Source organism: Anabrus simplex, chromosome 8 (assembly GCF_040414725.1).
Source record: "Anabrus simplex isolate iqAnaSimp1 chromosome 8, ASM4041472v1, whole genome shotgun sequence".
Taxonomy (NCBI): domain Eukaryota; kingdom Metazoa; phylum Arthropoda; class Insecta; order Orthoptera; family Tettigoniidae; genus Anabrus; species Anabrus simplex.
This window is the reverse complement of record NC_090272.1, coordinates 93129631-93156729: the sequence shown is the minus strand read 5'-3', so window position 1 is coordinate 93156729 and position 27099 is coordinate 93129631. Positions and strand designations below refer to the sequence as shown.

The following is a 27099-nucleotide window of genomic DNA, read 5'->3' as shown; positions in this document are numbered from 1 at the left end:
ATTTGGCAAAATGAAACTAAAGGTATAAAAACATATTGGTAGACGTATCCAAACCAAAATTCACCTCACTTGCCTAACAGACAGGAAGCAATCCAGTCTGAGAAAAACTCCATGAAATAGCAGCCAAAACAGGACTCCAAATTTCTTATGAAAAGACAAAATATATGGAAGGGACTAAATCACGTTTCAACAATCAACCATTAATCACTAAATATGGAAATATCACTCAAGTAGACAAACTTAAGTATCTAGGTGAAATTATTGAACCAACAGGGTTAAATCAGCAAGCTAACAATGAGAGAATTGAAAAACTTCAAAGAGCATACAAAATTACTGGGAAAAGATACAATAAAAGAACTATATCAAAAAAGGCAAAATTACAACATTATAACACAGTAGTTAAAACAAAAGCAATTTATGCATCTGAAACTATTATAATGATAGAAACACAAGAAAGAAAAATTCTCAGGAAAATCTTCGAACCAAAGTGCAAAAACAGACTTTGGATGAAAAAGAAATCACATGAAATCTATCAAGATACAGAAAAAAATCACAGATACAATCAGGAAACGACAATTACAAATTTATTTTGCTGGCGAGATGTAGTGTGTACAGTGCGCTATGTTTTCTGGTACGGGCTAGAATAAATTTGTTACTTTCATTGATGTGTCTCAGTCTCATTTATGGCTTTGACAATATAGTGACCGAGGTATGAGCGATGCTAGCAATACCATTCCTTATGCAGCCAGACCCTGTTAAGACTGGTGTAAAAATATCGCTCACAGGGTCGGTTGGTGCATGCATTTCAGAGGACTTGGCAGACTGATATGTAATAGCAACTTCTGTTCTGGCTCGGTGGGGGAAAGCAACGGGAAACTAATTCACTCCTCATTTCCCTAATATGCCTCGTCAGTGATGCCTAGGCTTTCATTATAGCTGTTGGCAGAGCTATGAGGATCAAACCAGCCATCGGGCTGAATACCCAACATACATACGGTCACTTACATACAATGGATAATAACAGGCTCGCAAAGAAAATTTTAAACTTAGCCCTATGGATGAAAAATCACAATAATTAGCTGAAAGAAATCAGTGAAGACCTAAATGAAATTGGCATTAATAAAGAAACCATTCAAGATAGAATAAAATTCAGAATCTTAATTCACAAACACAAATTTTCTGTAAAGCCCACCTGAATAAATACAGGATGGACTGAACAACGTAAAAAGGAACACAGCGAGAGGATGAAGAGATATTGGGAAGAGAAGAAAAACCAAAAAAGAGCTAATACGTTCAAACGCGCTTCTTAGTTGGGCATTACAAATTAATAATAATTATTATTATATATCTGGCATAGGGATGTGGCGAACCCATTGCCCAGTGGGAAACCACTGCAATCAGCCACCTGAGTACTGGCGGGAAACCATACCTATTCGGGTTAGGAGGAAATGCTGCCCGCAGCCGGAGAACATCTTGAGGCCCTCCAGGGCTAACAACCTTGGTTGTATTCAGAATGAGCAATCTGCTCCCAGCTAAGCTAAGCTTCTCAAGCATGATGGCGAAACAAAGACATGAAGTTAATACCCCAGGTGACAACTTTTCAAAGAAATCCACTGTCGCCGACAAGCGACGCATGCATCCCGTTTGGATTCTGGGGGGGATGTAACATCATGCTAAAGATTAGTTGGAGCGTCTTGGAAATACTGAACAGTCACAAAAGCTGACACTCAGACATTTTTGGCAACGTTCAACATAAACAATCTAATACAAACTGGTAAGATGAAACAGCTGACCAATGCCCTCCACGAAAATCGCCATGGTAGGTACCAGGTAAAAAATGTCAAAGGCACTAACACGTCTTCATTTTGTGTTCCTCGGTCAGAATGTTTGGAGCCCATCAATTGCACAACTTCCCATACTCCAACTTTTCTGATGCAATTCTCTAGAGAACTGACCTTGAAACATGTGGAAAGCAAAGTGGCACAGAGGATAATGTGAACAGTCTGTTTGCACAAAGGGCGGTCAACCTCATGTACAATACCATCGCTGTCAAGATGGCCTTCTATATTGTGGGTCGTCACGAACATTCTTCCGACCTTCTTGAATAACCTTACCCTCTAACGGACTTTTCCATGTTCAAAATTAAATTTAAAAACTCTGTCTGAAGCATTTCTATACACCATTTTCAAAATACCAGCAAGAAACTATTTGAACCTCTATCTCTTCTAAATATTGTAATACCATTTAGCCCAGCATCTATGTTAACATAACCATAAAATAGATGCCAAGTTTCATACCACTCACATGATAAAGCGTAATTGAACCTACTGTCTCTACGTTTATGTAATATGGAAAGGCTTCAGTTTAAATGATCTAATCATAATGTATATATAGAACAAAAATTTTATTCATGGAATGAAACTGACAGTAAACCAAAGATCCTCGCTAAAACCTGTCGTACTCATGTTTTTCCCAGCACAAGTTTCACATGGAATCACGAAGTCCTCAATCAAGGCTGCAGCAGTAAAGTGTTGGCATCTAACTACCTAAGCAACAAAGGGTCATTATAAAATATGCAGTCAAATACTGAGTAGGATTATTTATCTGTCTGAGTTAAGACATTTTCTGTATGGAACATCTGAAAAGAGGGAAATATATTTTAATACTTAAACATAGATGCTAAGAGATGATACCTGAAACTGTAATACTGAGGACAGAGTTCTAGAACCTGCAGTCTCTGCCAGACCTGCCAGTCACTAGACTTCAACTGTTCACCAAGCCGACTCATCATACCACTGATTCCACATTCAGATTCATCCAGAGACTTGATAAAGAAGTCCCGAATTTCACCCATTAAATTTGTGAAGCAGAAGAAACAGTCCGCCTCAGCATGTTCTGGAAATAAAGTTACTAAAAATAAATAAACTTCACTCAAGGGAAGATTTCACAGTATTCATAGTTTATTTGCCTAAATCCATGATAAATTAATTCAAAACAAATGGCCTGTGGGGGCAATAGCTCTAATTTAATTACAATGTTTACATTTCAATGAAGTGAGAAACCAATTTATTAAGTCTTGTTCCTCAATGGTCAGAAAAGCAGCCTAGGTGGCTGAATCATTCTGTTAACAGTATTTCTGTGTATACAATGTTCGTTGTATATACTGTATCACCATCTTGGTCATGCTCTCTCCTTTAATTAATAATTACTTGTACATATGTTAGAACCCTCACCTGACCGAACACCACATACAGGTGTCAATGAGTAAATCCAACTACGTTTGAATATGCTGGAAGCTCTAAGGGAAAAGAGCGGCCAACGGCCACACTGATTCGAACCTACCAGTCATCACATGATCTCATGATTCTCCCTCCTGCTCGACTGTCTCAACGCCTCCACCCAAAAGATTAAATTAAAATTAGAAGCAGCATTAGCTCAGTGCATACAACTCAGTACTTGTGTTTAAAAATATTCTGAACTGATATACTGAAAGAATACACATGATTAAAGAATGAAGCAGATAGAAAGTGCAGGTCAGTTAAGAAAGAATGGCTGAAAGAGAAGAGCAAGGATGTTGAAGGTTGTAGGCAGGAACATATTAAACAATTGTATCAAGGGAAAGAAGTAGATGATAAGCTTCTAGAACGAGAAGAAACTGTTGATGCTGAAGAAATCGGAGACACAATTTTGAGGTCAGAATTCAAAAGGGGCTTGAGAGACCTAAATAGAAACAAGGCACCTGGAACTGATGACACGCCCTCAGAATTACTGACTGCCTTACAAGAAACCAGGACGGGAGGTGATTCCACTTAGTGTGCAAGATGGTAAGATGCATCATATAGGAGAAGTGCCATCCGATTTTGCACAGAATGTTGTTATACCTATTCCCAAGAAGTCAGGTGCCGACAAATGTGGAAACTACTGCACCATTAGTTTAGTACCTCACACTTGCAATATTTTAACACGTACTGAATGGAAAAGCAAGTTGAAGCTGAGTTGGGAGAAGATTATTTAGGCTTTAGGAGAAATGTAGGAACACAGGAAGCATTCGCTAATACTGATTCGACCAAGGTATTTGAGATTCTGAAGGTGATTGGGATCTGTACAAAAAACAGTCTGCAGTGATATGAATCAAAGACTAAGAAAAAGCAGCAGCAATCCAGAAATGAGCAAGGCAAGACTGCAGTTTGTCCCCTCTTGTTTTCAATGTTTACACAGAACAGGCGATAAAGGAAAAACAGAGGAATTCAGAAAAGGAATCACAATCCAAGGACAGGAAATCAGAACTCTGAGATTTGCCAATGATACAGTTATTCTATCTGAATCTGCAGCAGTCCTGGAGAAACTGCTGAATGGTATGGACACAGTATTAGAGAAGGAGTAAAAACTGAAATAGTGTACAGCTTTTAGTGCCGGGAGTGTCCGAGTACAAGTTTGGCTTGCCAGATGCAGGTCTTTTGATTTGACGCCCGCACACGCCCTGCAAATCGCGATGAGGATGAAATGATGAAGTCGACACATTCACCCAGCCTCCGTGCCAGAGGAATTAACGAATTATGGTTAAAATTCCTGACCCTGCCAGGACTAAAACCAAAGGCCAGCACTCTAACCATTTAGTCATGGGGCTGGACAGGGAGTACAAAATGAAAATAAATAACGCCGAAAGAAAGATAATGGAGTAGAAGTTGAATGGAGTCCGGTGATGCAGGAAATATTAGCTTAGGAAATGAAGTCTTAAAGGAAGCAGATGAATATTGTTACAACGATAGTATAATAACTAATCATGGCAGAAGTAAGGAGGACATAAAATGCAGACTAGCACAAGCAAGGAAGGCCTTTCTTAAGAAAATAAATTTGCTCACTTCAAACATTGTTATAGGAAATAGAAAGACGTTTTTGAAGACTTTTGCCTGGAGCGTGGCATTGTATGGAAGTGAAACATGGAGGATAACTAGCTAAGGAAGAAAGAGAATAGAAGCTTTTGAAATGTGGTGTTACAGAGGAATGCTAAAGGTGACATGGGTAGATCGAATCACAAATCAAGAGATACTGATTCGAAATGGTGAGAGGAGAACAATCTGGAAAAATTTGACTAGAGGAAGGGACAGAATGATAGGGCACATCTTAAGGCACCCAGGTCTTGTTCAGTTAGTGTTTGAGGGAAGTGTAGGGAGTAAAAATGGCACTGGTAGACCAAGGTATGAATATGACAAACAGATTAGAGTGGATGTAGGAGTTGTTATGTAGAAATGAAAAGGTTACCACAGGATAGGGTGGCATGAAATAGAAATAGAAATATATTTATTTAAAGTTAATTACAAGTAGGACCAGAGGTCCCTTTGGCTGTAACTAACTGCCACTTTAACTTAAATGTAACACCTAACATACAAAATCTAACAAAAGAATACATAAAAAGCGTAAGATACATTTTCCTACTGAGGATATAAGAATAAGATTAAAAACTAAACATCTAGGAGGTTACAATAATACTTTTAACATTTCATAAACACACACTATACTAACAAGGAAGAGAAGACTTCATAAACATACACTATACTATCAAGGAGCAGGAGACAAAAGAGAAACCTAAGAATTTTAAAGCCAAGGATGAATTAAGAGTAAAACTGAGCATCTAAAATGTATCTAGGGGATTATGATATTTCGTACTATTTAATTAATTTGGTGAAAATTCATTTACATGGATAGCTGCATCAAACCATTCTATGGACTGACCCAAACAACCGTAACATACTGAATCAGTTTTCATTTTATTATTTATTTGTGTCTTTAGCAGTGGCACTTACACTTTCTTCGGCATCAACCTTGGAAATACGCTCAGTGTTTAATACACTATTTGTATTTATTTACAGAAACATGATACGGTACTTAGTGGAACAATTTTATTTTTCCAAGGTCCTGGAATTATAATTATGACATTTGTTTTATGTCCTGGATTTACCCCACAGGGGTTCTTTTATATGCCAGTCATCCTACGAACACAAGGTTGATGCATGTGAGCACCTCCAAATACCACTGGACTGAACCAGAACTGAACCCATCAATTTAAGCACAAAACTACTCAACCCAGCACCTGGAATTATAATCTTAAGAATGAACCATCTCTTAAGGTCATATGACGTACCAAACTCCCACAACTTTTGTGTACCTTAAGGAATTATACGAACAGATGGAAAGAATATTTCAGCAAGCTACTAAAGGTGAGACATCAGATAAGTGGAGAAATTTCACAAGCAAACGAACTTGAGGAGGATAAAATAAAAGAAGAATCAGACATTACTATGGCTGAAGTGGAATGGGCAGTTAGTAAAATGAAGATGGGAAAAGCTGTAGATGAAGTGTCAATAGAAATGATCAAAGCAGCAGGACCAGTGGGATTGCAATGAACATACAGACTTCACACATGTGTGTGGAGAGAGAAGAAAGTTCCTGAAGACTGGAAAAAGGGAATAATATTACCAATATTCAAGAAAGGAGATAGGAAGATATGTGGTAACTACCGAGAAATCTCAATCATCTCACATATTGCCAAAGTAATGGAAAGAATACTAGAAAAAAGAATTAGAGTAAAGGTAAAAAGCCAAATAGAAGAACAATTTGGATTTAGAGGAGGCAGGTCAACAGTGGAACCCATTTTCAACCCGAGACAAAATATGGAAAAAAGTTGGGAATGTGGGAAGGATATAATAATGACCTTTATCGATTTGAAGAAGGCGTATGATAGCATCCCTAGAACAAAAGTTTGGGAATGCCTAATAAACAGAGGGATTGACAAGGAATTGAGAAACATGATAAATGAAATGTACAAAGATTGCTACAGTAGTGTGAAGAGTACAGTTGAGGCATCAGAATGGTTATGAATTGAGAATGGACTAAAACAAGGAAGTGTGTTGTCACCCTTACTGTTCTTAATGGTGATGGATGACATCATGAAGGCAGCAATGAAAGATTACAGTAGGAAGAAGATGATGTGCAGATCATGTGGTACCGGGCGAGTTGGCCGTGCGCGTAGAGGCGCGTAGCTGTGAGCTTGCATCCGGGAGATAGTAGGTTCGAATCCCACTATCGGCAGCCCTGAAGATGGTTTTCCGTGGTTTCCCATTTTCACACCAGGCAAATGCTGGGGCTGTACCTTAATTAAGGCCACGGCCGCTTCCTTCCAACTCCTAGGCCTTTCCTATCCCATCGTCGCCATAAGACCTATCTGTGTCGGTGCGACATTAAGCCTCTAGCAAAAAAAAAAAAAAAGATCATGTGGTGATTTGCGGTGAGGACAGTGGCGGCTCGTGGATATCAGCAGTGGGGGGCGCGCCTTAGTTTCATAATTCCATAATATATCTCAAGTTCTTCAAACCTTGTCATCAAGATACACACTTCGAACACTATACGGTGCAATGCATATGCAATTATTATTATTATTATTATTATTATTATTATTATTATTATTATTATTATTATTATTATTATTATTATGCGTGAATGGTCCCTTTTGGAACACACGAAGCTTTATTTATGATATGCTTTCATCTGTTGACTAAAGATCCTCTTCCTTTCTTACGTCCACTTGGTACCTGCTCTTTTTGGTACTTCATTCTCTGGAGTAACTTCCCACGTGTCAATTTTCTTTCTATATATGTTTCGATTCAAAATGTCTTCGGGTTGAATTTGTGCGTTCTTCATGTCCGCTTTTGTTTGTATTATTATTATTATTATTATTATTATTATTATTATTATTATTATTATGCGTGAATGGTCCCTTTTAGAACACACGGAGCTTTATTTATGATATGCTTTCATCTGTTGACTAAAGATCCTCTTCCTTTCTTACGTCCACTTGGTACCTGCTCTTTTTGGTACTTCATTCTCTGGAGTAACTTCCCACGTGTCAATTTTCTTTCTATATATGTTTCGATTCAAAATGTCTTCGGGTTGAATTTCTGCGTTCTTCATGTCCGCTTTTGTTTGTTGTATTATTATTATTATTATTATTAACATTTGCCTGTTCTTGTCCACGATCGAATTGGAATGCAGTAAAAGGTTTCTGAGATCACTTCCACACATCCGCGCATTCTTGTTATATACGTCAGGTGAATTAATTTGTCTTTGGAAAGCCCTATTTTCATTTTCCTTGGTCTCCGGTCTTTTCAACGAGAAGTCTGGTGTCGGCCTACCACACTCCTTCAGTTCGACTTTCCTCTCGATAGAAAGAGAAGAAAACGTTAGTTCTTTAATATGTTTGATGGTAATCATACTGTACGAAGTGCAAACATAACACTACGCCTACATATAAATCACAACCTTTCTCCTAATTTCACCTTGTCACAGTCACCTCACGAGATCATTCATCAACACAAAGCTAAACATCGCGCTCTCCAGTGAGTATGGCCAACATGAGTCAAGTGCAAGGAGACAGTAGTTACGGTCGTTACTCGTTTCGTTAGTTAATAGTCCTAAAGATTACAAGACTATTTTAAATATATACCGGCACATTTAACTCAGGTAAGTGCCTCAGTAAAATAGTTCCTAGTTTTAGGAGAGAAATGGCACAAACTGACCCCTACTAAATAGAAATCAAATCAGCAATGTTTCGGGTAGGTTGGCTGCAACCATGGGCCGCGGCAGAAACGCGCCGGAATCTCCGTTAGAACAGCACATCTCTACTGTGCCTCTGATTGGCTCCTTCAAGGCCAGTCGAGCGAGACTCGAAGTATTTGGTCCGCTATGAGAGAGCGCCCTCCTGCGCCGGGCCAGCAGCGCATCGGGCCGCAGTTCAGTACAACTCGCGCCCTTGATAATAATAGTAAAATATTTCGCTTGTTAACATTTAAGATTAAAATTCCCTAATTTTACGGAACTCCATGGGGGGCGCGCGCCTTAGCGCCTCCCAAACGAGCCGCCACTGGGTGAGGATGAAGTGGAGGTTCAAGAACAGTTAGACGCAATAAATAAAAATATTGAAAAATGGGGATTGAAGATAAATGTGGAGAAGAGTAAAACAGTGGTGATGAGTAGAGGCGAGAAAGAAGGAAAAGGAATGATCAAAGTGGGAGATAAGAAATTAGAAGTAGTAAAACACTTCAATTACCGTATTTACGCGAATAATCCCCACATTTTTTTTTTTTTTAATTTCTAATTTTGAGGCACGAAATAGGGGTGCAGGCTTTTATGCATCAAGGTTGCCAACACGGTCCTGGCTCACCTAGTTTTCGATGCCGAGTGTACAGTTATGCTCTGTGCAACCATCGATGGAAGAAAACTGTCCCCTTATGTCATATTTAAACGGAAAACAATTGAGACTTTTAATTCTAAACTGACTTTACATTTTTGTTAAAAATAGTACCGTATTTTACAGAGTAATTTAAATTCAAAATTTCTCCGCGTGACGATAGAACGCGTCTTCTGGAACGTGCAGGGGTAGCTTTCCACACTTTCACTCATTTCGGTGTATCTACAGTGTGTTTCATAGTTGAAAATAGAGTGAAATCACAATTCTTTTGTATTCAGCGTTTTAAGGAACGCCACAATATCACATGGCAGGCAGAACGCGGAAAAGCAGAATCCGCAAAAACTGGTGAGGGTCGGCATTTCTGAATTACAAGATGGCTGTTAATTCGAAATCACGTAATTGGAAGTCCGATTTCTGTATTACAAAGGCTTCAAATTAAAGAGGTTTTACTGTACAGCAAAACTAACATCAGATTTCGCCAGTGTGTCTATTTCAAGTGTTTACATTTCACGAAAAGAATTATCCACCACCGGTCGTGTTACTGTCCAGTAAAAAGAGACCACATGTGAGAAGTGTTTTAGACATGGAGTGTGATAAACTTGTAAGTAATTTAGGAGAGGATTCTAGTGATGCAAGAGACAACGAATCTTCCCATCTACAGGGAATAGAGCCTATTGCAATTTCAGATTAATGAAATACCTGTCACATACCTGCTCAATTTCATGGAAAATACCATATATTTTATAGCAGTGAAAATGTATTTTTATCATCTCAGGCAAAGCAGTTATATCCGTAAATTTACATGTTCATATTGGCATAACGACCACGTGGACCTCGCAGAGTGATACGAAATGTTTGTTTATGCCTACGTTACTCTTTCGATGGAATAAATTTTAGTTCATTTCATTTTTTTTCAAAATGAGCCTTCCTAAAATGAGGGTGCAGGCATTATTCTACAGCGGGGATTATTCAGGTAAATACGGTACTTGGGAAGTGTACTGTCTGAAGATGGAAGCTTAGATTTGGAAATTAACAGAAGAATACAACTGGGGAGTGCTTACTATCAACAGGTGAGAGGACTAGTATGGAACAAGGATATACCGATGTATGTATAAAGCTTATTATGTTCCTATAATGACATATGCAGCAGAAACTAGGACAATGACTCAGAGGGAGGAGAACAGAGTACAAGCAGCTGAAATGAAATTTTTGAGAAGTATGGTGTAAAAAACGAGGAGAGACAGAGTAAGAAAAGAAAGATATACGGAAAGAAATGGGAGTACAAAAATTAAAGGACAAACTGGAGCAAAACAGATTGAAATGGTTTGGACATGTCAAATGGATGAATGAAGTAAGACTACTACTGGAAGGATGGACGACAGGGAAGAGACGACGAGGAAGACCAAGAATGCAGTGGATGGACTTGGTGAAGAGTACCATTACAAAACGAAACATGGATTGGAACATCGTGTCGGAAGAAGAATGGTGGAATGACAGAACAAAGTGGAGAGGAATCATATTTGTTAACACCCGGTGTCGGCTGAAAATGGGAAAATGATGGATGACGATGAAAGAATTATATTATGAGTAACAGAAAAGTGTCTAGAATGTTTTATGGAGGAACTGGAGCAGCGCACGTAAGACAAGGAAGTGGTAATAATGGGAGACATGACTGCCCATGTATGAACAGATAGAGAAGATATGTAAACAGTGATGCAGAAGATCTTCTCATTTACTTTCTTAGGTCTTCTAATTAACTTTTGTATCAGAAATGGTCTAATTGTGAGAAATATGTGGTTCAAAAAGAAGAACAGCCAGGTATGGATGGGGAGAAAGAAAGACTGAAACTTTGATCAATGTAATTTTAATGGAGAGGGAGAACCTCAGGCAGCTAGATGACGTCACGACCAAGAGAGGATTTAAGGAGATCCTGACCTACAAGTTCTTCATCACGCTGACAGAGATAGTTATGGTGATGATGGGATATAAGAGGGCTAGGAGTGGGAAGGAAATGGTTGTGGCCTTAATTAAGGTACAGCCTGGTGAAAATGGGAAACCATTGAAAGCCATCTTCAGGGCTGCTTACAGTGGGGTTCGAACTCATTATCCCCCAAATACAAGTTCATAGCTGCGTGCCCCTAACCGCACAGCCAACTTGCTCGACAGATCATAAACTAAAACATATTAGTTATAAGAGACAAGAGGAAGAGAAATAAAGGTAAGGAAATTAAAAGAGGACGGAGCAAGGAAAATACGTCAAGAAGAACTTAAAATTTTATTGCTAAAGGAGAATTAAGCAGTATAGAAAAGGGAGAAATTTCTAACATGAATTTGTGAAATGTGCCTCCTCATGATCTGAGGCTTGTTCTACTATTGCTGAAACCTATAATAATTGGGAGAAGTAAGCCTTCTAATGGTGAAAGAATGACTGAAATCATTTCTGTGGTTTCCAGGATCAGCCTCCATATACAAAAAAACTACAGTATAATATTAGTATAGATAGCTAGGGGCTTTACGTCGCGCCGACACTGATAGGTCTTATGGCGACGATGGGATAGGAAAGGCCTAGGAGTTGGAAGGAAGCGGCCGTGGCCTTAATTAAGGTACAGCCCCAGCATTTGCCTGGTGTGAAAATGGGAAAGCACGGAAAACCATTTTCAGGGCTGCCGATAGCGGGATTCGAACCTACTATCTCCCGGATGCAAGCTCACAGCCGCGCGCCTCTATGCGCACGGCCAACTCGCCCGGTAGTATAGATAGCATGAATCTGTTTTGGTGCTTTTATGCTGTTGGTGATCAGACCAATATTAAATTTCTTAGCATTATAAGACACAGACAGCCACACGTATATACTGAACATTGAGAGTTATTTTTTAATTTCATAGCAAGCCAACAAAGACAAATATTTGCAATAATCAATAATGTTAAACATATGTCAAGTCACCTGAATTCCCAAAGACCATTTCACTGGTGTCTGTATCAGATATCAAAACTTCTTTGGTGTTTGTGTCGCATAACATAACTTCTAGAAGGACGTTATAGCAACTTGGGACAATAACACCCAGATAATAATAGGATTATAATATTTTAAGCTAATTTTCAACGTATAATAAGTGCTGATCGCTGTAAGTTGTTTCAGGACTTTGTATGGATGTCTTAATAATTTGATCGCTGATGAAGAGAAAAGGTCAATTTCTAAAAACATGTACGAATGATGTAAAGTAGCATTGTTTTTATGTATATAATAAAGTACTCACAGGGCTGACCCACTAAGAGCCTTTTGAGTTATATAGTTGTGACGTAGTCAATACAGACAGTATTGGACCAAGAATGGTGAAATTTGTTGTTACCACTATGTTTGCAATCAGACAAATTGTATGCAGAGCAAGTTGTTAATGAGGTGCCACACTTTTTCACCAAACTAATAATAATTTTAGCCAGAATCAGACCTGCCAAATAAAAATAAAATAATTTAGTGAGGGAGGGCTTTGAAAAGACTGGTCAGAGAAGCTAGTAGTGAATGTGTTAGTAATTACTACCTCCCAATCAACATAAATTGAGTAAATTTTCAGTTGTGGCTGTTACATCTATTACACTAGTCATGCTGACCTGTATGTGCAAAGAGCTCAACTAGAAGTTAGATGTGTGATGAAAGGGTCTCGCATTAAGCACTTGAAGTATGTGTCATGAAAACTTGTAGAGTTAGGCTTTCATTCCATGAGTGGATTATCATATACCACTCCAATACTCTCTAATGTACACACACAATAATTATATTGTGTTAGACACTGTGTGCTTACCTCTCCACTCAACAAGAGGGTTGCAAGCAAAGGCATAGTATATAGGTCCAATTATCTCGTTCATGCCCTGCACATATCCTTGTCCAGGGTTTAGCTTGGCATACAAAAACAATATTCTCTCAACTACTTCCCAGTGTGCCTCGCTTCCTTCACACATTGGGGCATAGTCTTCCTGAGCCTTCTTCACAGACAAAGCAATCTGAAGAGAGAGAAAAAAAAAATTATAATGGCTTTCAAATCTACTAATAAACAGACCACCACTTTTACAAAATATAAATGTTTACCATTTTTGGATCAGTGATGGATTAGGAAATGTTAATAATTCAATTAAAGTTCTGAACTATATAGCTATTCAGGGTCAACAGGAGGTTCAAATGCCAGACCATGTATTTTAACCCTGTCAAGTTTTTCCCTTAGATCAAAAGCCAGGTGTTTGTTTTCATCTTGATATACATCTTCATTTACATACCACATTGCCCTACAATTCACCAAAGGAAACTGCAATAATTAATACATTCTTTCACACAGGATTGGCGTCAGGAAAGGCATCTGCTGTAAAACAGGGCTTAGCCTATGTGTAGTACAACCCCTATTAATTGGGAAAAGGCAAAGAATAACTAATCTACCTACCATACATGTATTCTCTATTGTGTGTTTCTGTTTAAACTCTAAATGTATGAAGATTTGTGTATTAAGACGAACACAAACAACTAGCCCTTGAGCCAGAGGAATTAACCAGATGCAGCTAAAATCCCAGGCCCGGCAGTGAATCAAATCCAAGGGCCTCTGAACCGAAGGCCATGGCGATGACCTTTCAACCATGGAACCAGACCAATCTCAAGGCTATTCTGTCAACAAGTCCAAGAGTAAGTTTATAGCCTTATAACCGCCAAACTTAGATGGCATTAAGAAACCACCTGCAATCTCCCAGAATGAAGAACCGAATGAAGTATTGTAGACCACTTACCTCAGGTATTCTGCAAGTTAACACTACACACATGATGAATATTTTCCACTCTCAAAGCCCCCCTCCTTAATGAAGTACATTTTTACACTCCTTATGTTCTCTATATTATGGAAGCTACAAATTTCAAGTTTGTAGCATGGTGGGAAGTACGGTAAAAATTACATACTGTACCAGGAAAGCTTATGTCCTGGCCCATATCAATCGAAAGAAACGTTATTCCAGCATAAAATATCCGTCCGACGTACGAACATTTAAATAAAGGAATGTTCCAGCACGTACCAGACTTCACGAGTGCACTAGGTGAAGACAAGTGACGTCACCTGTCGCTCGAAGCTCACCTCCCCTAGAGATATTTCTCGAAAATAATTTTCTTTTCGCAAGTTTTTCAACGCCTTAACCAATTTCAGCGGGATAAACGCTGAATCGTAGCGGACGTCATAAAAGTTAATCCCTGTGAATTTCGAATTAATCCATCCCATGGTTGTTGAGTTATAATTTAAAGTCTAAGGAATTTATACACTCACGGTCACATGGCCAAGAGAAACCACCCCTCCCAGCGCCAGCATATATATGTCAAGGCTAACAGGCAGAGCAGCGCAGTACAAGGACGAGTACACAGATGTGTCGCACAGTATGTTAGCGCAGTCACGGTGAAAGTACTTGCCGTCGCGTTTCCGGAACACAAAGTTATATCGCCGACAAAATTATAAAAGACGTCGCACTGTATTTAGTACATCGCGTCGCGACTGCAGTCTAATTCTAAAGACATTTGAGAATATAATACGAGTGAACTTATTGAAGTGCAAATACCAAATATTTAACGTTCACAGAATATATCATTACGTGTAGACTTAGGTTACTTCTCATGATATTGAACTTCTACAGAAACTAATGTGTAGAATCACCAGAACTCATTTCTTTTCGAGTATTGAACTGTATTTCTTTATTCAAGCCATATTAGTATACGACTTACAGTAGTAATCTGGGTGAATACTAAGAACTTTTTCTGAGGTAATATGACGTTATGATAACAAGATAATCAGAAAATAATCCTTAGTGACTTAATGACCGTGTTCAAAGACTGTGATTATAGACTATGATTTGCCTTTTCAAGTGTGAACAGTGTAATTATGGACGTTTCAGTAACGACTTTAAATAGTATTTCATACAGGAAGGACTGTGATTATTCATTTAACGTCTTGAAGTTCAATTACGCCATAAACTGTGTTCAACAGTAAATGACAGTGTCAGTGATAACTACTCGCACTAAGTGAATTTTTCGTGTGCGAAAAATCACCTTAACGCGCTGCAATTCTACACGATCCAGTTCCAGCCGTCATCACCTCATCGGGGACGTCAACATGGTGTGTTAAGGGAACATCGCCGATCCTGATTCTCCACGGAACATTCCAGATGTCCATCTTTCAACATTTGTAGCAACATTTCTTTTATTAAGTGAGTAGTAACAAACTGACTAAAATTTTCTCATTAATTTTGAACAGTGGAAACTTCAGTGCCGCGTGTGAACAAATATTTCAGAGTTCTCATAAGTGATTAATTTAATTTCAAATTTCATTTTCATATCTCATAGAAAGACTTTAGGCTTTTCAAGTGTGCTATACATCAAGGTTTACAAACTGAAAAACTGAAAACTTTTAACAGAAATTTAATTTCTCATGTCAATTTGCAATTACAAGTGTGTGCTCATATTTAGAAAGACTTTAGGTGGAAATCTAATACCTCGTCTTCTCACATATGAAAGACTTTGGAATCAGTGATATTCATTTAATTTTCATGAACAGAATTCAGGAAGATTTCGTTCAAACTTTTAATTTCAATGCCAGATTTGAGTCCAATAATCATATTGCAGGGTGAAGAATTAATAAATTGTTTAAAAAAAAAAAAATTTAACCATCTATTATTCGCTCTGCGAGTCTATCCTACTCTGTATCGGCTCCAAAACCAAGTTCCACTCCCTGAGGTCCTACTATTGCCCTTTCCCCAAAAACTTTTGGAATGAAGTTTAAATCTCTGTTTCCTTCAATCAGATGTAGCACAAGTGACACAACTTACAATTTTAATATAAAGTAAATGTCACAGTAAGTTGCTTATAGAGGAATTTCATTTGTTTTCTTTAACATTTTCTACACATTAAAATTAAGGTGATGTAGTGCAAGCTAGGAATTACATTATACGAACAATTAACAAGGTGAAAATGATTTTCATAGGACTTATTTAGCAACCGCAACATGACCTCCAGTTTTACATGAAATCCGAATCACAATGACTCGTTTAAAAAATCCTACATGCATTGGCTAGCACGCCCCTATGACAAATGTGTCTTCCCAAAATTAATTCTACTAATAAATGACACCCATATTATCTATGTAGAAGAGCAGAATTACAAACACATATATTTACCATGCACACATGCAACAGAAGTGTAATAGGCTAAAAGAATACACTCAGGTGGAATAAAAGATGATCAGAATGGAAAGTTGAATTAGAACAGGGTTATGACAGGAACAAATACAAAATAGAATAATAATTATTAAGTGATTTAAGCCCACTGGGGTTCTACTAGTTCTTTTTGGATACTCACTTTCGTTCCCAATACCTCGAGTCCTGCTGGTAGTTTTTCCTTTCTTTCTTGTAAAAGAGTTTTGCGAGATTTAACAACCTTTGGCAGAGGAGACCACGAGTTTACCATTTTACTAAATTTAGGGCGGTCTGAGACATCAGTATCAGAAATTCCAGTGGAAGCTTTTTTAACTCCACACAGCCACATGCTTTTGATGAGTTAAAAGATCTTCGTAAGCCTGCTGTTGTCCATTCTCAGAAGGTGCCTGTAAAACTTCAGCCACATACGTTGCATGCTAGTGTTAGCCATTTCCAACTGTTGGCACAGTTCAGAGTTCGCTTTCAGCTGGCAAGTTCCATCCAGGAGCACTCTTGACCCATGAATTTTCCGGAGGATACATCTTTCGGCTTTTTCCAGGTCTTCCATGGTGCCTTTATGTTTATCAGTAAGATCTCCGCAGCATCTAAGAACTGAGGTCTGACAACAATTTTGTAATGGCATAGTTCGGTGTTCTTCGAAATGCACTTCTTGTTGTAAGGGTTTTGCAACAGTTGGCATGCTGCATTGAGTTTGCACATCTAAGATGGACGTTCCATCTCTACCACTGAGGTGGACCCATTCACCGAGATACCAGAATCAATTTACTTTTCCAATCTTTCCATAGATGGTCATCAAAGGGGCTTTCCCAGGGTGCGTACTCTTGGTCTTTTTATATGATATTTGTAGTCCTGTCTTTGCTGCTGTCTCGTGTAGGGATTGAACAGCAACTGCAACATACTCAGAGTTGTTGGTTAGGATCGTAAAGTCATCTGCGAAGGCCAGGCTCCTGATCTCGATCTTCCATGTTCCGGCTCCAATAGTAACTGGTTTGATTCCAAGATTGTTCAGTCTAAGTTCCCAGATCTTTATGACTTTGTCAAACACCAGATTGAAGAGAATAGGTGAGAGGCGATCTTGTCTCACACCAGTTGTGATCTTGAAACTCCGAGACAGTTCCCCTCTGAATTTTACCTTGGAAGAGGTGCCTGTGAGAGTCTGTTCGATTAAGGTGTTTTATTTTAAAAGTTGTGGTCAAAAGTCTTAGAGAGAGAGAGAGAGAGAGAGAGAGAGTGTGAGAGTGTGTGTGTGTGTGTGTGTGTGTGTGTGTGTGTGTGTGTGTGTGTGTGTGCAGTTAGTCAGAAACTGAGTAGCTATACTGAAGCATGCATTTGTAATTAATGTAGGACTAATATCAGGAAGGAAACAGTTAAACCAAATACTATTGCTAAGGGCTTTACGTCGCACCGACACAGATAGGTCTTATGGCGACGATGGGATAGGAAAGGCCTAGGAGTTGGAAGGAAGCGGCCGTGGCCTTAATTAAGGTACAGCCCCAGCATTTGCCTGGTGTGAAAATGGGAAACCACGGAAAACCATTTTCAGGACTGCCGATAGTGGGATTCGAACCTACTATCTCCCGGATGCAAGCTCACAGCCGCGCGCCTCTACGCGCACGGCCAACTCGCCCGGTAAACCAAATACTATTGAGGCAATATGCTTGGAGTTTAAGCGGGGAGGAACAAGGACATCAACTCTAGGGAAACAGAGATAGGAATTAAACTAGCATCTCTTCTCAGATGTTCTCAGAGGGCTAACGGCTATTCATTTTCAAACTAAAAAAATACAAAATTGTAAAATATCTTTAATATTTGGCTTCATCAGTATGAAAAGGATGTGTTTCATGTGTAATGTAAGTTTTAATTTCAATATTTATTACACTGATTATATTCGTAGCTGCTAAATTCTCAGTAATTCACAACACTGTGAGTTGTAGCTGTTGTAGTCGTATAAAAGCTACAATACACTAATCTGAAAAAAACTTTTATGTCCCACTAACTACTTATGACAGTTTCTGGAGTCGCCGAGGGTGCTGGAATTTTGTCCCACAGGAATTCTTTTAAGTGCTAGTAAATCTACTGACATGAGGCTAACATATTTGAGCACCTTCAAATACTACCGGACTGAGCCAGGATCGAACTTGCCAATTTGGGGCCAGAAGGCCACCGCCTTAACCATCTAAACCACTCATCCCAGCAATAATAATAATAATAATCTGAAGAATATCAACAGATATAAAACAACTATGTGGTTGTCTTTGTCCAATTTAAGAAAGCACTGTCTGTGTGGATGACATGTTCAGAAATCTGATCAGACAAACTCTCACCAACAATGCGTCGAAAGTGAAATTCATGGATGAGATCTCGGAGCCATTTCAGATCAAAACTGGTATCAGACAAGAAGATGGATTTTATCCACTCCTTGTTTAAATGCATCTTGGAAAAGGTCATATGAGAATGGAGAAGATTATGGGACAAGAAGGAATGAGGAATTGTTCAGATTATGTCCCAAACTCATAGTTGTAGTAGCAGCAGCAGCAGCAGCAGCAGTAGTAGTAGTAGTAGTAGTAGTAGTACAGGCATTTTGATTTGATCTCATTTAGGTTACCTGCATATGAATTCAGATTATGTCCCAAACTCAAAGTAGTAGTAGTAGTAGTAGTAGTAGTAGTAGTACATGCATTTTGATTTGATCTCATTTAGGTTACCTGCATATGAATTCAGATTATGTCCCAAACTCAAAGTAGTAGTACATGCATTTTGATTTGATCTCATTTAGGCTACCTGCATGTGAATTTTAATGTTCCCTTTACCAGATGGCAGAGAAACAGACCTCTGTGAGACAATCTATGGCTGTGTTTTAATTCATTTTGTTGGGTTAAAACCAAATGTGTTGACACAGATCTTGAAGTCTTCCAACAGAAACTAACTTTATTATTAAAAAATGACGATTCAGGATAGGAAGACCCCTTTTACATGGGCAGATGTGGAAAATGCCTTGAGAAACATGAGTACAGCCATGGCAGTAGGTCCACATGAACCAAATACTGACATGGGTGATTACAGGGACTGCAATGGTTGATCAGAAATGGTGTCCAGATATAAAAAAACATGGCATCCCCCCACCTCCTCGCTTAACGCATTGCTGCAGGTAGACAACCCGCTACAAGACTGTTGTGACTGAAATGGGCACAGTGGCGATGTATAGCAATACACACCCTGTGCCTTCAGCACTACCTGTTCACTCCTTCCCCTACTTTTCAGTACTGGAGTGGCCTTCAAGACTACCCCTTCATTCCCCCCCCCCCTCCTTTTCAACTGGAGAGGGGCTGTGTTGATTGTTTATGCCGGGACACTATTTCTGTGCACATGTGTACAAGGACAATTATAATGACAGGTTTGTTTTTATGTTGTTTTTTTTCCTACTGGTTTCATGTCACACCGTCATAGACAGGTCTTATGGCAATGATGGGAAAGGATACGGCTAGGATTAGTAAGGAGGTGACCCTGGCCTTAATTAAGGTAAAGCCCAAACATTTGCCTGGTGCGAAAATGGAAAACTATGGAAAACCATCTTCAGGGTTGCTGACAGTGGGGTTAGAACCCACTATCTCCCAAACACTGGCCACACTTAAGCGTCTGCAGCTATCGAGCTCGGTGGAGAAAACATCGGCATTTTTCAAGTCCTGGTTATTGACTCTGAATAGGTACCACCAAAACTGAAGTCTTTAGTTTCCATTTTTCAAACTGCAATGTGAACTATGAACCAGAAGTATTATTCACAGGACAAAAGCTCAGCTACAATCCTTTTTCTAAATATCTTGGAGTTACTCTGGATAGGACCCTGAGCTACAAAGAGCACCACACCATACTCTGTTGCAAAGTTGTTGCAAGAAACAACATACTGCATAAGCTTAGCAGTACTTTGTGAGAAGCTTCAATTACTAGCCTGCGCCTAACTGGCATCAGTCTGATGATGATGATGCTTGTTGTTTAAAGGGGCCTAACATCGAGGTCATTGGCCCCTAATGGTACGAAATGAAATGACAACAAAAAATTAAAAATCATCCACTGACCAAAATAAAAAAAATCGTCATGAAAAGGAATGGATAGACATGAAAAAAAAACTAGCAAACAAAAAAAATAGTGGATCCAACTCAAAAAAAGATCATAAATAATTTGTTACTGACCAAGGGACCACTCATAAAGCACAATCCTGAATCGAGGATGCTTGATGTCTAAAGGGGTCCAAAATCCAGGTCTAAGGCCCCTCAGAATGGTAGGCCTACATGTTGTGAGTAAAGTAGAATCATGGTATTTGTCATGTTGAGGTACTAATCAAAAGTAGCGAAGACTCACAGTGTTCCACACATGATGGCACTACTCACAAGTATTGCACTTCGTACATGGAACGCAGACCTATGGTGTTTCTCACACAATGGTGCCACTCATAGCCAACGCAAACCGATGAGGTTCCTCACCTAGGTGTACTAGTCACGGGTGCCGGTATTCCTGTGGTGTTCCTCACATAGTGGGAACTAATCACAGGCAACGCAGACCCACGGTGTCACTCATATAGTGGTACAACTCACAGGTAATGCCCAGACCCGCGGTGTTGCTCACATGGGTACTCCTATTGTACAACGCCAAGGGATCTACTCAAGGCTTAACGTCTGCATCTGCACGGAATCAATTAATTAGAAATTATCCACCACCACCTCTCCTTCCCTGTTGGCCAACATTCTGATAGTGAATTTTTTTGCACCAATGGGACTCCAACAGATTAACCAAGGTGTCAGACCACACAGACTGATGTCTTAACGTTCATGGCCATCATGCAGGCTATAAGATAAAGATGAATATAGGCAGTAAAAGACTAAGAACACAGGACAAACATAGGAGGAGGAAACGATCCCAGTGATTCAATATAAGTAATGGAAAGGAACAAACAAGCAACAAATAGAGTTGTAATAAGAGAAATGTCTCTTTTTCTTCCTGTCTTTACCTGGTCACGTATGAAGATGTGGAGAGTCTTTGTCCTTTTCTGTTTTCATGTTTGTTCTATTCTCCTCTTTTCACATTGACCTGTCATTGTGTTTATCCTATTGTGTTCCTTTTCATGTCCCTATCTCTTTAAGATAACATTTGATAACACAATGCTGTCCACTCACGTAGCAATACGTGTTTTCGAGCACGGTTTTCTACAGCCATCACGCATGAATACGTGTTGGTGCAGCTCCGTCTTCTGATGCCATCTAACGGTTATTGAGGAACTACTTGCAGATTATCGTTGATGAACCTAAACAGTAGAAAATCTATGCTTCTTTTATTGGGTTTCCCCATTTTAGTGCATCAATGGTGTTTGTTTTCTCCTTCGAATATCCCCCGTGTATCCATCAGTGTTAGTAAACAAAAATGGCAGCGCCAGTAAACAGTGGATCGACTCCCAGTGATATTATACATTAATTATTCGCTGATAATCTGTCACACCTTCCCGGTGATTATGAAGAGAGTAAAGATGAATTGTCTAATGATAATTCTAGTGTTAGTGTCGGGCATATATGTGAAAGTGATGCTGTGAAAAATACGTTTATTGCACCATGCGAGCAGTCAGAACAACCTGTTGCTTTAGACAGTGAAAATGATCTAGATGTAAGTACTGCTGATAATATTCTCCCTATTTCTGGCAGTGAGTGGTGTGAACAGGATGATATAACGGTTTTGGAGCTTTTCTCGGGGACACCTGGCATTAAAATTATGCTGAGTGAACCTGAAAATATAGGTTGTGTTGTCAAGTCGTTCATGGGCGATGAACCGAAATCTAAAGTCTCACCAAAAACTTTAAAGTGGACAGATATAACTGTGAATGAACAGCAATGTGTTAATATAAGATATTCTTGAGATTAAATTTCCAATCCCATTATCTTGCTTTCATAATTACATCCACATTCTGACATGCTTAAGCAAAGAGGCAAAGTGGAATCAAAAGTTATAAGAAATACAAAAAACACACACACAAATTAAATACATAGTAGTGCAGATCATCCAATGCAACATTCCTTGAAATACTTAAGCAATTAAGCAATGTTTTACTTATTTCAGCCAGTAAGAAAACCACTACAATAAATAAATTAGACTTTCAGGAGTGTAAATAACTGCTTAAGAAAGAAGAGTTAATGGAGGCTGGATCTTTCAGGTACCAAGCCATAACAATATCAGCACTCAAAACATCCATTAATTAATCTACTAACCTGCTGCTGGGAGGGCCACGCAATGGAAAGAAAACACAACAAATATTACTTATGATGCAATGAAATTAAGATCACAATAATACAGGATAGCTGTAATTTTTGCTCATTTCACAGACCATGAAACTGTGCAGAATGTAAGGTAAGGGAATAACTACATCAAGAATATTGTGCATTGTAAATATACATCCAATATTTACCATAAGCATCATACCATAAGAATTTGTTTAAAATGCATACCGGAACTCGTTGATAACATTAATTTTGGGGAACAGTTTTCATCTGCCTTTGCTTTAACTCCGAATTATAGAACAGGTATCTAATATGCCAAGGTTGCATCCTCTCCCTCACATTGTTCTCACCCATGTTACATCGAGTACAGTAATGAGGATGACAGTGGAGGGGAAAAGTACAGGAGGACAGCTTCCTTGAAGACCTGTGCTTGCCTGATGACATCTGTCTTACTGTCCAAGAACTTTGGAGATATGAAGGGGGAAAAACAAGAAGCAGCAGCTGTCTGGCTTAAAATAATTCTTTTTTTGCTAGTGGCTGTATGTTGCTCCGACACAGATAGGTCTTACGGCGATGATGGGATAGGAAAGGCCTAGTTGGAAGGAAGCAGCCGTGGCGTTAAGGTGTGCCTGGTGTGAAAATGGGAAACAATGGAAAACCATCTTCAGGGCTGCCGACAGTGGGATTCGAACCCACTATCTCCCGGATGCAAGCTCACAGCAACGCGCCACTAACCGCACAGCTAACTCACCCGGTGACTTAAAATAAATGCTGAAATGGTACTGCAAGCAATCACATCACCATATCTGGCAAGCAAACAGCAACCTTGGCAGCACAATGATTAAGACTCGTAATGCACAGGAAGATGACAAGGCTAGAATCCAGAAAGCAAATAGCTCATTCCTTGTACTATATCCTATTTGGAAGAACAACAACCTCTCATGGAAAACCAAGATTCAAGTTTTCAATACAAAGATGAAGTGTGTTCTCGTGTATGGCTGTGAATCATGGAAGGTCACTAAAATAATCACACACTAACTCCAGGTGTTTGTGCATCGTTGTCTGGTGCACATTATCAATATAAGATGGCCTGAAGTGATCACAAACAAAAACGTGGAAGAAAATCCAGAAACTCACTGATGTAGAACTAAGGAAAAGAAAGACAGGATGGATTGGATACACATTAATTAAACACGGCAGAGCAGTTAAAAAATTGGCCTTAGAATGGAATCTAAAATTTAAAAAAAAAGGTGTGAAAGACCTAAGAACACTTGGAGGTGAAAGAGCAGATCTGATTGGAAGTGGAAAAACATGGGATGAAGGTAAAGACTTGCCTGCAGAACACACCAAATGGAGAGCTTTCTTGGATGCCCTTTGCTCCATGAGGAGAAATAGGAGTTAGAATGGATATAGCAGACTCACAACTGAATGCTATACTGTATTCTTAAAACATTCAGCTGGTGACATGAGGAATGTTAACTGTTGTTTTGCTCAGCCATCCCTACAGATCAATAATACTTACAAGGGAACAATCAATGATTATAAATATTACAATTAACCTCTGTCAGAGCTGCTCAGAGAGAAAGAAACTCTTGCTCATGTCCTAGGATCCTGAAAATATGGAGAGCTTCTGCAAAACACTCAACACCATCAAATTAGATCCTTCATTGCCCAAGAACTGAGGAAGAAGGCCTTTAATGTCCACAAGGAAGTTCACAGATTGGCCATGAATGGCAGTTTTCGTTGTATCGACATGATAGCCTTCAGAGAACACAGCCCTAAAGGCTTCATCAGAGACCCAACTCTACGGTTCGAAACCCACAAAGGCCAGAAGAGGTAAACTTACAGAAACAAGAGATCTACGAACCCACAATCCCTATTACAAGTCAAAATACAATCTTCAAGTGATTGAAGTAATAGGCCTAACAGTCAGAGCATGCGGCACCATACCTCGACACTTCTCCGACACACAGAAGCGTTACATGTGATAAATATAATTTTTGATCTGTATTGATGATATTTGTTTGGAATAATAACAATAAATTAACATATTGTTATTATTCCAAAAACAGAAGCGTTTCCAGCTACCCATGGAGGACACTCATGAAATAGTTATGATAGCTCACCGAGGTTCTATCAGGCATCTGAGGAACCACATATTCAGCGCATAATGTTGTTAATGAAATGATTTAATTTCTATGTTTATTCCTTTGTATCGTCTCCATCACATGTGATCTATATTACTTTATCATTCATGGCAGCCTGTTAATACAGGTGGTATTGTTTTTAAAATAATAAACCTGGAGGGAGGAGGAGAAAGAGAGAGAGAGAGAGAGAGACACTGGACGCAAAAATTCAGTTGCTGTTCACAATTGCAAGGGCCTCAGATCGATGCTGAAATCTCAAGCGAGATAGTATGACATGACATTGGACAGCCGTAATTTCATGTTAATTTCACACTAACACATTGCTATGATGCAAACACCAGCTTGCCAACCAACACTTCGGCTGTTTGATTCACTGCAATACCTAAGCTATTGTGAGTGTCCAATTACTATTCCTGGCTGTTTTTCTGGCAAAATATTTTTCACGACCTTGCAGCTGTAAGCAGCAGATGATATTTTGCTAACAGCCTTTGAATATGGGGTATATTCCCCCTGCGAAATTTCAAGTTCAGTGTCATACGATTCCTTTGACAATTCCCTTGTTAGAGTAAAATGACAGGACTGTTGAACAAACATCAATTTCGATGGGCCGGCCAAGCTGCATGCATACCAGGCATGCCTTCCAAAGCAAGTCACATATTCTCAACAGAAAGATGGACGGCACAATCCGATAGAACAGTAAAAAAATACAGTAAAACTTCGTTAAAACTTTTCTGCAAGGGACAAGGAAAGAGATGTGTTATGCAAGAAAATGTACTATTGAATACACAAATAAAAAATATCCAACAAGGATATGAAAACACTTGATATGTTATTTTCTACACGAGTGCATTTGACGTTGTGTATGTGCAGTTACAATGGAAGATATATCTACCACTTCCAAAGCTGAGAGAAGAGTATTAAAAGGTGTGGAAAACACGAGAGAACAATACAAAAACATTTTTCCACTGGGGCTTGTACAATAACCGTGTATTGAAAGACAAGGAAAGAAAGAAAGAAAGAAAGAAAGAAAGAAAGAAAGAAAGAAAGAAAGAAAGAAAGAAAGAAAGAAAGAAAGAAAGAAAGAAGTAATCAGATCATATGGATATGGGAAAAGGAATGAAGCAGAGAAAGTGATTGAGTTTTTTGAGGAACGGAATGATTGTAGGCAGCACATGGTTTCGGAAGAAAAACAGCATGAAAATTACAAGATGTGGTTGGGGTGACAGAAGAATAAAATCAGTAATTGATTACTTTCTGGTGGAAAGGAAAAATTATAGACAGTTGATGGATGTAACAGCTTTACCAGGACAAGCATCTGATGAAGATCACACAGTTGTAATAGCAAAAAAAGGAGTGGGGAACATGGAAAAATTAAGGGTCATAAGAGACAGTAAAATAAAAGTGTAGAAACTTAAAAAAAAAAAAAAAAGAATGTACAGGAAGAATTTTCGGAGATAGAAACAACAAATTTCAGGTTCTGGAGTTAGGAAATGTGGAAGATGAATGGCCCAACTTCAAAGAGGCATTTGTGAATGGGGCTGAGTGTGCCCGTGGTAGAACATGAGAGTGAAAGGAAAGGAATGAAAAGGTGTGAAGCAGAGAAAGAATCAAACAGAGATTTTAAAAAAGAGAAAAAGGTAAAAGGAAGTAACTTAATAATAAAAGTAAATGTAAGGAATTGTTAAGAGAAGAACAAAAGTTGGGAAGAATTTACACAAAAGATGGAAACGGATGGAGCTAGCAGTGTAAGAATGCAGTATGCAATATACAAAGTAATAGGAAAGAAAGAGTTTATACAAAGCTGACAAAAGAAGTAGGCGGAGAGTTGATAACACATCCAGGAAAGATAAAGTGAAGATGGAAGTAGTATTTTGATAAACTGCTGAATGTGAGAAATTGTCCAGAGGAGACAGTAGTAACACGGTGTGATGACTCAACAGTAGATGATATAACAATGTTAGAAGTGGAATTAGCAGTCCATAGAATGAAAATGGGGACAGCACCAGAGATGGATAAAATCAGTGTGAAATGATAAAAGGCTGCTGGGCCTGTTGGACTACAATGGGTGGATAGATTGTTAAAAGTGCACATGGAAACAAATGGTGTGCCAGAAGACTGGGGAATGGGAAGAATAATACCAGTCTTTAAGAAGGGGGACAAAAATGTATGTAATAACTCTTGCTGATGATGCTTGTTGTTTTAAGGGGCCTAACATCGAAGGTCA

General features: G+C 38.9%; 1 protein-coding gene across 1 annotated transcript in view; it reads right to left on the bottom strand.

Annotated features, from left to right (window-relative positions):
- Positions 1-27099, bottom strand: part of LOC136879307 (TBC1 domain family member 13) — an 84349-nt gene that overhangs the window by 25241 nt on the left and 32009 nt on the right. Inside the window, exons 6-7 of the mRNA XM_067153127.2 lie at positions 13045-13243; positions 2694-2895 (exon numbers count right to left, since the gene is read on the bottom strand). Of these exons, the coding sequence (XP_067009228.1) occupies positions 2694-2895; positions 13045-13243 (401 nt within the window). The remainder of the gene's footprint in view (positions 1-2693; positions 2896-13044; positions 13244-27099) is intronic.